The 14294-nt window shown below is 42.4% G+C and overlaps 1 protein-coding gene and 1 non-coding gene across 5 annotated transcripts in view; one reads left to right on the plus strand and one right to left on the minus strand.

Moving 5' to 3' along the window:
• The first annotated feature begins 3267 nt into the window (after positions 1-3267).
• Positions 3268-14294, plus strand: part of LOC146403545 (uncharacterized) — a 104051-nt gene continuing 93024 nt past the window's right edge. For 2 of the 4 annotated variants that reach the window (XR_014804277.1, XR_014804278.1), the window contains exons 1-2: positions 3874-3987; positions 5400-5511. Coding sequence is in view for 1 of the 4 variants with exons in the window: in XM_084957500.1 (XP_084813626.1) it covers positions 3520-3987; positions 5400-5420 (489 nt within the window). In the remaining 3 variants the exon portion in view is untranslated. Of the gene's footprint in view, positions 4222-5399; positions 5512-14294 lie in introns of all 4 variants that reach the window. The other 2 variants (XM_084957500.1, XR_014804279.1) reach the window with 2 other exon arrangements.
• Positions 3405-3476, minus strand: TRNAW-CCA (transfer RNA tryptophan (anticodon CCA)). The gene has a single exon. It is a non-coding gene; the product is annotated as a tRNA-Trp (tRNA).

A 14294-nucleotide genomic window follows, 5' to 3' on the forward strand; every position in this document is an offset into this window, starting at 1 on the left:
TCCCTGGCCTGGGAACTTCATATTCGGAATGCAACCAAAGAAACCAAAAAAAATTCCAAAGTTATAGTAAGTCAGCAAGCGGGCCATTCTGCAAAACTATAAATGTCCAGGCTTGGGAAAGAAGCTGGAACCTGTGAAGTGATAGAGCTATAGCAATATATATATATATATATTTACAATATTGAAGACTTCTATGTATTTTACCTTGAGTCTCTTAAAACCTTGTGAAGGGAGTTCCCATCGTTGCTCAGCGGAAACGAATTTGACTAGTATCCATGAGGACACAGGTTTGATCCCTGGACTCCATCAGTGGGTTAAGGATCTGGCGTTGCGTGAGCTGTGGTGTAGGTTGCAGACGTGGCTTGGATCTGGTGTTGCTGTGGCTGTGGTGTAGGCCAGGGGCTACAGCTCTTATTCAACCCCTAGCCTGGGAACCTCAGTGTGCTGCAGGTGTGGCCCTAAAAAAAACAAAAAACAAAACAAACCCTGTGAGGAAGTGGGGCCTCCGGTCCAGCCTTGTTCTGTAGGCCAATGGTCTTCAAATTTTAGCTTGTATCAGAATCACCTGGAAGGCCTGGCTTAATCTGCAGTTTTCTGAGTCTGGGGTGGAGCCTGAAATGTTGCATTTCTAACTTGTTCCCAGGATGCTGGTCCAGCAACAACAATTCCAGGCCATTTTTCACATTCTTTATAAAGCCAGACCTGACCTTGTCACATTTTTGAATAAAAGCTCCACATTGCCCTCAGAATGAAATCTAAACTAGTTAGAATGGCACACAAGGTCCTAAGTGATCTGACTCCTGTTATGTCTATAGCTTTACCTCCTCCTCTCCAGCCATACTGGAGAACTAGTAGTTCTCCAAAGATGTTGTATGAGTTTGCTAGGGCTGCCAAAATAAAGTGATTAATGAGGTAATACAAACTGCTCTGTCTACCTCACAAGTGTATGATTTTGTAAAAATGAGATAACACACTTGGTCCAAGCTAAGATCAAGAAAGTGTTGTTATAGATACATGCTATATATGCAAAGTTTTCAGGAAAAAGAATATAACTTCTGTTACAGGCTGAATTGTGCGCCTCCACCTGACAATCATGTATTGGAAGCCCTGGAGTTCCTGTTGTGCCTCACCTGACAAATATCCATGAGGACTTGGGTTTGATTCCTGGCCTTGCTCGGGGGTTAAGGATTCAGCGTTGCCATGAGCTGTGGTGTAGGTCGCAGACACAGCTTGGATCCCACATTGCTGTTGCTGTGGTGTAGGCTCTCAGCTACAGGTCCGATTGGACCCCTGTCCTGGGAACCTCCATGTGCTTTGGGTGTGACACCCCCCACCCCTCAAAAAGGACATACATTGAAGTACCTCAAAATGTGGCTGTATTTAGAGATGAGGCCTTTTAAGAGGTGATTAAGTTAAAATGAGGCTATTAGATGGAGTCCTAATCCAATCTGTCAGGTGTCCTTGTAAGAGGAGACTTGGACACACAGACAGTAGGGATGTGCACATATAGAGGAAAGACCATGTGAGGACACAGCAAGAAGGTGGCCATTTATGAGCCAAGTGCAGGCCTCAGAAGAAGCCAAGCATGCTGTCACCTTGGTCTTGATACCTAGCCTTCACAACTGTGAGAAAATAAACCTCTGTTGTTTAAGCTGCCTGGTCTGTGGTATTTTGCTACAGTAGCCCTAGCAAGCTTATATATATATAACTTTACTTTTATAGTTGAAGAAGTTAAGTCCCAGGGATATTAAGTGACAGTTCTTGACTCGTAGAAGGCATTCAGATATGTCCACTGGATGAATAAATGCCTTAATGCACACAGAAACTTTCATTATTTTTCATTTTTTTTTTTTTTTTTTTTTTTTTTGTCTTTTTGCCGTTTCTTGGGCCGCTCCCGCGGCATATGGAGTTTCCCAGGCTAGGGGTCTAATCGGAGCTGTAGCTGCCAGTCTATGCCAGAGCCACAGCAACATGGGATCCGAGCCGCGTCTGCAACCTACACCACAGCTCACGGCAACGCCGGATCGTTAACCCACTGAGCAAGGCCAGGGATCGAACCGCCAACCTCATGGTTCCTAGTCGGATTCGTTAACCACTGCGCCACATCGGGAACTCCTCATTATTTTTCAATATCTTCCTTTATGAGCCCTTTTGGAACTACCCATGGCAGAGTTAATGTCCCTATTTTAGCAGCCTCACACCACTTTATTCATGCTACTTAATGGCACTCATCCCAACATATTATGGTATTTGTTTACTTAACATATTTGTTTCTTGCTGCTCAAAAAACCCCCATATTATTCAGTGTATCCTTTTCCTCAGTGTTTAAGCACATTATCAGGCTCATCATAGTCAGTGGTACATAAATATCTGTTGAAATAAATTATCTAATCCCAATCCAACCAAAAAGGAAAGGGAAGAGCAACTACACAAAATGAAAACAAAATGATCAGCTATATTGCAACATTAGGTTGAATTATAAGAGATTAATATTTGATATTTGCAAAACACTGAACAGAAAAACTTAGGAACATCCATAGAACATACCCGGTAAAAAATAAAAAATTATTAATTTTTTATAGTCTTGCCATTAATTTTTTGTACAACAAATATTTGACACATGCCTGTAAGGCACTATTAAGTACTAAGAGTCCTGGAGCTTACAAAGATGTATGAGTAAGCTCTGTGCCCTGCAATGAGAGATTAATAATTGAAAGGGGTACCTGATTTGCTACTACTGGCATGAACTGATGAAAATATACGCTGGTGTATCAATTAGTTTCAATGGCTTCTAGCAAGTTCTTTCAACAATTTGCTTCCACCTCAATTGTAAAATATTTAGTAAAGAGTGGGATCTGGAGTCAAGTCATCTGATTTGGAATCCTGGGTACTAGTCACTATTCTTCTGTGTGCCACGATATCATCTGTAAGAATGGGATATTAATCACATGTTGTAGGGGTTCGCAGTGCCTGGCACATGGGGGAAAACATGTAAAATATTATTCAAAGTTAGAAATTATACTCTGTTGTACTTGCTTTCAAAAGGCAAATGGGTCTCAAACTGTTTTTGTAAAAACAGCTTGTACGGTGTATATTTGTACTTTTCTTGTTAAGGACTACCATGGGCTGACGTGCCCACTAATGCACAACAGTAATAGCCCACATCTTTATGCATTATGCACCTTAAATGACAGGGAACTCACTTCCTAGGCCCAGACAGTGAAAAAAAAAACACACCAGCCTTAAGGCTCTGCTTTACATAGTAATCCCTGTGTTTTTGAAGACTATCGATAACTGGAATAACAAATAAAGAAGACTTAATTCTAAAATCAAAGGCCTTTTTAAAAAATGGCGGGAAACACCTAGGCTTTAAAAAGCTAGTGAAGCCTAAACACAAAAACCCATGACCCCGACGTGATTCGAACACGCAGCCTTCTGATCTGGAGTCAGACGCGCTACCGTTGCGCCACGAGGTCCTGCTGGGCTGGGTTCCGCGCAGTTTCTTAGGACTCCGACAACATGGCGTCTTCATGGCGCGCTTCGCTTTTCTTCCGTTTGCTTCTTGTCCCTCCACTCGGGGTAGGTCTAGGCTGGAGACTGATTCCTTTATTTGTCAGATGGCTAGCCCTCTATCTAGGCTGGGACGGGACTCGCAGAGGCAGGAGAATGGAGCTTCCCTGTTTCGCCGAGTCTCGAGGGTCAGAAGAAATCGGTCTCTTCTTCAGCCAGCTATTTCCGTTCTTACCCGCCCATTCAGGGGCGGAGATCCCGCCCCCTCTCGCCCCTCCCCCCACGGACTCCTTGCGCGGAGTTCGTGACCCCCAGTTGGAATTTGGCGGGGAGCTACTGCGCACGCGCAGGCGTTTGCCAGCCATTGGCAGCCGGCGGCTGGAAGCTAGTCCTGGGCTCTCCGAGGGTTTGCTTCCTCCCAAAATCTTCTGTCAACAGTATGAAGCGTTTACAGTCAGGATTGGCTTTTATTTCACGGTGAGCTTAAGATTTACTATTTTGAAAAGAGGCACCTACAAAAGATATCAGCATGTTGTATTTGTCAACAATGTAGGGCCATTGAATTAGGTGAAATAAGTAGTGGTTAGTAAAATGCGTTGACATCTCCCCGTCGGGGAATTGAACCCCGGTCTCCCGCGTGACAGGCGGGGATACTAACCACTATACTAACGAGGAGCTGTTGTTTTCGTTTTGCTCAAGTACTACTTCAAGGTAAGGAATGGTCCCTTACCTTTTGCCTGCCATCAGCAAGTGTGAAAACCGTGACGCTTGTACTGTCCCTATTTATGTTATCCATTCTGGGCACCTTGGACTCTTTTCGTCAATGAAAGGAAGAAATGGTTTAGAATAAATGAAACAAAATGCCCTTCCAGTTTTAGTGATAGTGAGCTGTTGAACATGGTGTGACGGGACTTTTATGCTCTCCAGATGATTTAGGTTTCTGGCGGGAGATTTTTGTTTTAATAATGACCAAGAGTATGTGAGTTGAAGAAGTGTTTTACCTTCACAAATTTATATTTTCTTTTCTTAGTCATCTGGTGGCCAGATGTCCCGGCCGTGAGTGTCCCACAGCCCAGTGCCTATTCAAACCATTTTTAAACTTTTGAGATACAAAAGCTCACGCAGGACAAATGAAATTGTATTAGCTAATTCCCCCTGTATTTCGGTCCTTTTCCTGAGGCATCTCCATTTACTCGGAATTGACAAACACTTAAATGGTTAAATAGTAATACATTTAAATAATTCAAAACTAGGATGTGCCCTTGATTAAACAGGGTTAGGAAAGTACTCTAATATAATAATTTGTATTATCCTGAGCCTTTTCATAAACAGAATCAAGCCTGTTCCCAGAAGGGCCTCACATACAAACTTCTGACATTAATCTCTAAGTGAGTGAATTTGTAAAGTCGCAAACTGACACAATTAAACGTTTTAATTATGGCACTTAAACGTATGTGCCTTAAGAAATCCATTCCTTATAGCACACTATGGATTAATGTATTTTTTATAGATCATAGGTTACAAGGTATTTTCCATCTGGTGAAGGGGTTTTGTGTCTAAATGCAGACATTTTAAAAAAAAAATGTAATTTCTGAAGCCCGTTTTGGCACTTGTCCCCCTTCACTCTTAAATACATGCAAAACCTCCTTCTACTTCTGACCCTCTAATAACTCTTGCCAAGTCCAAGTTTCGGGTAAGATTGGAGGGACTCTCAGCTGGAGAGGCTGCAGGGTAGTGGGAAAGCAGCTCTCCTGAGCTGTTGCACAGGGTTCCATATTGTGGGGAAAGAGGTTTAATCTCAGAAGAGAAACCATCCTCTCCACCTAAGTCCTAGGAAAGCTGTGTCAGTGGCCATACGTGTGTTCTTACTGCTCTCTCATCCTCCCCAGGGACAGGAAGAAGCCGCCTGAGTCAGCACAGATCATGGAACAGGGAACTCAACACCTGCTGTCCATCTTCCTAAAATGGAAAGGAAAAGAGAGAGTAATTAACCTGAACAGGGTAAGGGAGCTCAGAGATTCCTCACTGTCAGCACTGGGAGATGGGCAGTACAGAGGGCACAGAACTTTCTTTGGAGGTAAACAGCGTGATGGAGATGGATATTATTCAAAGTTTCAAATCTTGCTTTACCTAAGTAACTGTCGAGCTTATCACAGCTTGCAAACCATTCACATTCATCTTCCCAAGAGCCCTGTGGGGTCGATAGGGCAAGTATTTTATCCCTAAAAGGGAATCTTCTGTAGTCATACAGGCTGGAAGTAGTGAGAGGCCAAGAATCCCTAAGACCTGACAGCAAACCTTGTGCAGTTTTCACCCTGCTGCACAGTTCCACATATGTGTATATTAACCAATAAATATGAGTTATGGAGAGAAAAAGCTTTATCGCTTTATGTGTCACACTTGTTCCAGTAGTAATATTTACTAATCTATAATTACTTTTCAGGCACTGCAGGTATTAATTCACTGTTGAGCCCACAGTATGCCAGGCATTGCTTTAGATGTAGGAGGAAGTTTCAATTAGTAATTTTTTTTTTTTTTTTTTTTTTTTTTTTTTGCTTTTTAGGGCCACATTTGTGGCATATGGAAGTTCCAGGCCAGGGTCGAATCAGAGCTGCAGCTGGCAGCCTATGCCACAGTCACAGCAACGCCAGATCCCCGCTGGGTCTTCGACCTACACCACAGCTCCCGGCAAGGCCAGATCCTTAACCCCTGGAGAGAGGCTAGGGATCGAACTGGCATCCCCATGGATACTAGTCAGGTTCGTTACTGCTGGCTCATAGCCGGAACTCCTCAATTAGTAAATCTCGTTCCTGTGGAGCTTATATCTATCCTTACAGAAAAAGGATAGACCATAAACAATGGCTATCATAAATAAATATGTTAGATGATGACAAGAGTGGAAATTGGAAAAAAAATACCATGGTAAATGGGTTTTGAGAATGGCAGGTTAAATCGAATGGTCAAAGTTGGCCTCATTTTAAGAAGGTGACATTCGAACAGACTTGAGGGAATTAAGAGATGTAGACATGTAACTGTCTGGGAGGCTTGTGGGGCCTTAGAGGTCATTGCAGACTTTGGCTTTTATTCTGAAGAGAAATGGGGAGCTGCTATAGGTTTTTTTTTGTTTGTTTTTGGCTGCCCTGTGACATAGAGAGTTCCAGCTGCAGCTTTGGCAATGCTGGATCCTTTAAGCCACTGAGCCTGGCTGAGGATTGAACCTGTGTCCTGGTGCTGCAGAGAAACCCCTGATCCCCTTGTGCCACAGCAGGAACTCCTGCTGTAGGGTTTTGAACAGGGAGATGGCATGGTGTGGTTTATGTTTTAAAAGGCTTTTGGTTTCTAGGTTGAGAGTAGATTCTAGTGGGTGACGGCAGCAGGAGGGAGAGCAAAGAGGTCTATTGCAGTAATCCCTGTGGGAGATGATGGTGGTTCAAGGCTAGAGTAGGAGTGGTTGGGAATGTGAGAGGAGGCGAGATACACACACACACACACACACACACACACACACTATAAATATACCCAAGGACAATGAAGAGCGTCCTAGAAGGAATGAGGCTGAAAGGCTGAAGAAATAGGACAACGCAGGGCTTTTCAGGCTCTGTTAAGAACTTTGGCCTCTCATTCATTACTGTTTATTTATTTCAAGGTTTATTGAGGTATAATTAATTTGGAAACAGTAAAATCCACTCTTTTTTTAAGCATACCATTCTGTGAATTTTAACCACAATCAAGCTCTAGACTATTTCCATCGCTTCTATCATAACGTCCCCTAACGCCCTTTTGCAGTTGATCCTCTGCCTCCAGCCCCAGGCACCACTCTTCAGATTTCCATTTCCAGAATGTTTTATTCGTGGAACTGTGTGCAATGTGTAGCTTTTTGAATACGGATTCTTTCACTTGGCGTGATGTTTTTGAGTCATCCCCATTGTTGTATCAGTAGTTTTTCTTAATTGCTGTTTAGTGTTGTATGGATACTTTTTTATCTACTCACTAGTAAATGGACATTTGTATTTTTTCTAGTTTTTGAGTATCATAAAAATAGCTATTCCAAACACTAGTGTATAGGTTTTTGTGTCGACATATATCTTCATTTCTCTTGGGTTCATACCTAAGAGCGGGTTTGCTGAATCTTAGGATAAGTGTATTGTTTACCTTCATAAGAAATTGCCAAATTGTTTTCCTAAGTGGGCTGTAACATTTTGCATTCCTCCTAACAAGATATGAGAGTTCTTGTTCCATATCTTTGCTAGCACTTGGTATTGTAAGTATTTTTTATTTGAGCCTTTCTAGTACGTGTGCAGTGGGATCTCACTGTAGGTTTTTTTTTTTAATGGCGGAATTCATGGCACATAGAAGTTCCCAGGCCAGGGACTGAATCCAAGCTGCAGCTGTGACCTATGTGAGGCTGAATCCTTTAAAGCAAGGCCAAATCCTTTAAGGCAAACCCACTGTGTTGAGCTGGGGATCCCTCTGCAGCGACAGGAGCTGGAGGTGCTGTGGTCGGATTCTTAATGCACTGTGCCGCAGTGGGAACTCCCTCACTGTAGTTTTAATATGCCTTTCCCTAATGATTAATGGTATTGAGCATATTCATGGATTTATTTAATATCAAAATCTTTTGCCCATTTAAATATTGTGTTGTTTTCTTATTATTGAGTTTGAGAGTTCTTTTTTTTTTAACTCAATGAATTTTATTACATTTACAGTTGTACAACAATCATCACAAGCCAGTTTTATAGCATTTCCATCCCAAACCCCCAGACCATCCCCCCAACCCCCATCCTGTCTCCTTTGAAAACCCATGTTTTTCAAAATCCGTGAGTCAATATCTGTCCTTCAAAGTTCATTGTATTCTTTTTAAAGATTTCACATATAAGCGATAGCATGTGACCTTGGCGTCTTCACTAAGCATGATAATTTTTAGGTCCATCCATGTTGCTGCTAATACCATTATTTCATTCCTTTTTATGGCTGAGTAATATTCCATTATGTATATGTACCACATCTTCTTTATCCACTCCTCTGTCAATGGACATTTAGGTTGCTTCCATGACTTGGCTAGAGAGTTCTTTATACATTCTGATTATAGTCTTTTAATTAGATATATTTTGGGGTAGATATATCAACACATATGTAATATATATATATATATATATATATATATATATATATATACACATATCAACACATATAATATATATCTTGGGAGATGTATGTTCTTCCAGGCTGTGTCTCGTCTTTTCATTCTCTTACGTAACTTTTGTTTTTATTAGAGCGTGCATGACCTGGTTTCTTGTGTATCTTCTCCTTTTTCTCTATTATGCTCACTTCCTCAATCCAACCTTTGAACAAAAACTTGAGCTCGCTTGTTACCCAACTTTGCTTCTTCCTTTCCTTCCTCCCCATAATTAAAGAAGAGCCTAAATTGTAGTTTTTGGATTCTATTATCATTCACTCACAGAAACATTATTTATAACTATTAAAACTAAAAATTTCCCATGCAAATATGGGAATTAATCCTCTATAAACATTAAAATTCACAAGTGAGTATTTATGATTTGGGCCTGGAAGATAGACCTGGATGTATATATGTTTAGATTATTAAGGGGAAAAAAAAAATCATACTTCACCATTTCTTAGCCTAATTTATTTAAACAATAATCCAAAGTGAAAACCAAGAGGCAAAAGTGTGTCCTCTAGTTCAATCAACCTTTCATTGAGCGTTCTCTGATAGCCTAGCGATTTGAAGTTTCTGTGTTCTCACCACTGTGGTTCTGGTTGCTGCTGTGCGTCATAGGTTCAATCCCTGGCCCAGGAATTCCCACATACTGCGTGTGTGGCAAAAAGGGAAACAAACACATAAAAGCTTCCAGTCTTCTCTTCCTTCTTATTAAAACACAAACAAACAAACAAAAAACCTTTATTGATTTATTCTTTCTGCCAGGCCTGAAGCTAAGCATTAGAGAGAAAAATATGGGTAAAACTCACTTCCCCTCCTGTTTTTCTTCTTAGGCTGCACCTGTGCAAGTTCCTGGGCCAGGGGTTGAATTGGAGCGGCTGCTGGCCTACGCCACAGCCACATGAGATCCCAGCCACATCTGTGACCCACACACCACAGCTTTCAGCAAGGCAAGATCCTTAACCCGCTGAGGAAGGCCAGGGATCAAACCCACACTCTCATGAACCCTGTCCGGTTCTTAACCTCCTGAGCCACAACCGGAACTCCTCACTTCCCCTCTTGAGATCATGGGGTAGATGGATCCTTTATCTGATAGTTATAATATAATTGATTAAATGTTATTTTATTAAGTGTCATGATGGAGGCATAGTCCAGGCTTATGGAGAACCTACTAAGTGTAGGCTCTGCTTTAAGTGGTTTACATGTGTTAACCATTAATCCCATCACAATCCTTTGAATTTGATAGAATAATGCTCCCCCTTTTACAGATGAGGAAACTGGGGCACAGGCAGGCTAAGGTCACACAGGTAGAAAGCAATGAAAGTATGCACAAAATCCTGTGGAATTCAGAGAAGGAAGAACTTTCTCGGCCTGAAGTGCTTGAAGAAAGCCCAGCTGGGCCTTGAAAGGGTGATGAACTTGGAAAGAGGAGGGGCAAGGCTTTCCCGCACTTCTGCAAGGGGGCAGCACCAAGGCACAGAGCTTGGGAAGGAGTATGTGGGGATCTGGGAAAAGCAAGTAGAGGGGCTGCTGCTCATGGGTTGTGGTGGGCAGGGCATGTCTTTACTTTTCATTGCTGTGCACAGTTGGGTCCAGTGAAAACTCACGGGCTTTGAGAGCTAGCAGGAACCTTAGCTCTCTTCCACCTTTTCATTTATACAGATGAGACTGAGGCTTGGGGAGCTCAGTGACTTTCCTAAATTCCCAGGGCTGAGAGAGAACGCCAGGCTTCCCTTTTTTGCTCGACTGAAACAAAGAACTCTGCGGACAGAGCGATTACCCGTCGGGCTGGGCGAGGGGCCGTGTTCCAGGGCCTCAGGTCGTGGCCTCACTTTCCCTGTGGCTGTCTGCCAGGGGCCAGGTCTAGCTTCCTTTCCGATTTCTGAGGAAACCACCTGCTGGTGCCAGCCCCAAGCCTCAAGGTCACTGACCTTGCTGTTCCTGACTTTTTTCTTGGTTTTGCTGGCCACCTGCAGACCCGCCAGCATCAGTAGCTGTGCGGATTGATCTCTTTGACCTTAAGGCATGAGCTGGCCGCACTGGCAGCACCAAGCGGTCTTAGTGATTTACTTTCCCTCCTGGCCTCTTGGAGTCATCCTCAGGCAGCCAAGAAGGACAGGTTCATGCGCCTTATTTGGGGTGTGAATGAAATAGTTTCTCCTTTCTTTGCTCTTTACCTGCTTCCTTTTCTAAACGCTAAAGAAAAATTCCTCCTCCAAATGTGCGACTCGGCATTTGGCCTTCGAGTTCTTAACTTGGGGAAAAAGCTATCTGTAGCACTTTTGAAATTTCTTTTTCTCCTCTGATTCACTCATGTGATTAGCAAAGTTACGTTACCGGAATTTATTGGCAAAGATGGAGTTGATGGGAAGAGAGCCAGCACAAAATAATAGAGTGATATAGTAAATGCGAAGAGCCAGCACAAAATAATAGAGTACTGTTTTTCTATGCATTTCTAGATATTGAAAAAAGGCTGGAAAGAAATATGCGAAAATATTAATAGTAATTATCTCTGGGTTAGAGTATTTGATGATCTTTTGCTTTTCTATATTTTCTACTCTGTGCATGTATTATTCATGAACTCAGAAAAACGAATACTTTTTGGGAAAAGTTGCTAATATCAAGCAGAGCAGATAGGTCAAATGCACACCTGTGATAGTCTTTCCTAGAACTAGGGTGACTATTCTTTGATTTTCTTTGTTAGTTCAAGATTTCATTATTTTGCAGCTTAAGTTGTTTACATCTAGTTCCTTGAGGCGGGGAGGTGGGTGGATGAGGAAGCAAACTTCACCGGCCGTAAAACAGGGCGTGCAGCCTTTTTCCCTTGTCCCTTTGTCTCCCGGCTCTTGTGTTCCCAGTCTTTTGTTATTTTGTGCACGGACTTTGATGCAGGATTGAAAGAAAAACAAGCGCTGTTCCTTTGCGCGCCCTCTGGTGTCCGAGTGAGGTATAGCCAGACAGTAACCCACAGAGACAACGGCCATTTTTACACCGTGCTTTTCCCACATGGTGATGCTGCCAAGAGAATGTCTGGAATCGTAGAGGAAGGAATCTCACGCCAACAAGTTTGGCAGGTTTAGTCTTTGAAATCATAGGTCTGGAAACTTATTTTTAAAAAAACAAAGTCAGTATCTGAATATTTTTTTGAAGCCAATAATAAAGTCAATTTTCAAAGCATTTGGCACCGGTTTCTGGGTTCTGAAACTAAGGAAATCAAATTTTGTTCTAAATTAAGACATAAGTCAATATTTTGGATTAGTTTCAAATAAATTAGATGAAAGTGGTCTGGGTACCTAGGCTTTAGCTTGGCTGTGATAATGATTTCTGCCACTTTGAGCTTTATCAGTATAATGTGAGCTGTTACAGAAAGACCTTTTTGTTTTTATTTCTTCATATGGTATTTTCGTCAAGCTACTTTTTTTTTTAATGGCCACACCTGCAGCAGTATGGAAGTTCCTGGGCCAGGGACTGAATCTGAGTCCCAGCTGTGGCCTATAAGGCAATGCCAGCTCCTTCAACCCACTGTACCAGGGGCTGCGGGTTGGACCCACACCTCCACAGCTACCCCAGCCATTGTGGGTTCTTAACCCATGGCGCCACAGCAGGAACTCCCAAATTATGTGTCTTTAAAAATTACATTTCCCACTAAAAAACCAACCTACTAACCAGTGTAGACAAAGAATATTTTTGGATTGTTTAAGGATTGATGGGGTCCCAGGCTTTATAGTTTTACTTGAATAGATGTTGGGAAAGCAAAGCTTTGTTTCTACCCTCTTAGAGTCTCTGTTGGGCCTGGGGATTAAATCTACATAAGAAATATATATACATGTTTTTTGTCTTTTCTAGGGCTGCACCTGAGGCATATGGAGGTTCCCAGGCTAGGGGTCTAATCGGAGCTGTAGCCACCGGCCTACGCCAGAGCCACAGCAACTCGGGATCCGAGCCGCATCTGCAACCTACACCACAGCTCACGGCAACGCCGGATCCTTAACCCACTGAGCAAGGGCAGGGATCGAACCTGCAACCTCATGGTTCCTAGTCGGATTCGTTAACCACTGCGCCACGACGGGAACTCCCTCAAGTTCTTTCAAAGCGTCCTATTGCTGACTTCCAGCTTTTCCTCCTAATTAAAGAGGTTGAGTGTCTTTTCATATGTATTTGTCATTCGTACTTCTCCAGAGCTCATTTGGGTCTCACTTTTTTCCATAATTCCCTAGTGGAGTCATTTTAGAACAGAAACTGAGATGGTGGCAACAGGATTATCAGCAGCGACCGTATTTCCTAGTTTGCTTGTGACAATCCTAGTTTGTGCCTCTTTGTTCCAGTATATTTTACTTTATTTTTGCTTTTTATGGCTGTGCCCACAGCCTATGCAGGGAGGTTCCTAGGCTAGGGGTCAGATCCGAGCCATAGCCACTGGCCTGCACCACAGCTCACAGCAATGCCAGATCCTTAACCCACTCAGTGAGGCCAGGGATTGAATCTGTGTCCTCATGGATACTAGTCAGATTTGTTTCCGCTGAACCACGATGGGAACTCCCCCAGTGTATTTTATTAATAGCACTTTATTCACTCTCAAAAGTGTCTCAATTTGGGAGTTCCCAGTGTGGCATAGTGGGTTAAGGATCCAACTGCATTGGCCTGGGTTGCTGCAGAGGTATGGAAAAATTCCCCCAACTGGCTCAGTGGGTTAAGGATCTGGCATTGCTCCAGCTGTTAAATTTTATCCCCGCCCCGGGAACTTCCACATGCCGTGGGTGTGCTTGCCACCCTGCACTCCCAAGTCCTAGTTTGAAGGAAAAATCTTATGGTCATCTATTATTTCAAATGTACATCAAAATGCCACAGTTGCCATTTTGCTCTGGAATTTCAATCAGGTTCAGGATTATTATGAAGCCTGGAGTGTGGTCCGCTTCATTGAGTATTGTATCCGCAGAGCCCAGTACACAGCAAGTGCCTCGTACATAGCAAGAGCTTAATAAATATGAATGAATTAATAAATAAACTTATTGCTTGGAGCTTGGCACACTGCCACCTGAGCACCTGGACTCTGTTAGCAAGGAATATGGAGGAATGATTTTGGGGTATAAACTAATGGTGCCTGCCAAAACATGCATTTTGATAAATATTGTCAAATTGTTCTCTCCAGGGATTGAGCCGGTTTGTACTCTCACCAGCAATATGTGAGAGCATCTGTTTCTCTAACCTTTAGCCACATGGTGTTAGCAAAATTTATGTCTGCCAATCTGGTAGTTGTAATTTGCATTTCCCTTATTACGGAGAAGGTTGAGCATATTTTCATATATTTAAAAGCGATTTGGAATTCCTTTCCTGGGAACTGTCTGTTCATATCCTTTGCCCATTTTCAATTGGGTTATTGGTCTCTTTCTTATCTATTTGTTGGAATGCAAATAGTTGTTCCCTGTTTTTCATGACTTTTGAGTTTGTTTTTGGCGATTTTTTTTTCTGAGCAGAATTTTAAAAATGTATTCATACCGTTCATACTTAGCTTGCCTTTTGTAGCTTCTGTGTTTTATGTCATGCTCACAAAGGCTTTTCCCCAGATTATAAATTAATCCTCTTGTATTTTCTTCTCATACTCTTA

The sequence above is a fragment of the Sus scrofa genome, chromosome 5, assembly GCF_054392235.1.
Source record: "Sus scrofa isolate SSC_HxYL_T2T_F1_AM1 chromosome 5, Sscrofa_HxYL_maternal_Yorkshire_Landrace_v2.0, whole genome shotgun sequence".
Taxonomy (NCBI): Eukaryota; Metazoa; Chordata; class Mammalia; order Artiodactyla; family Suidae; genus Sus; species Sus scrofa.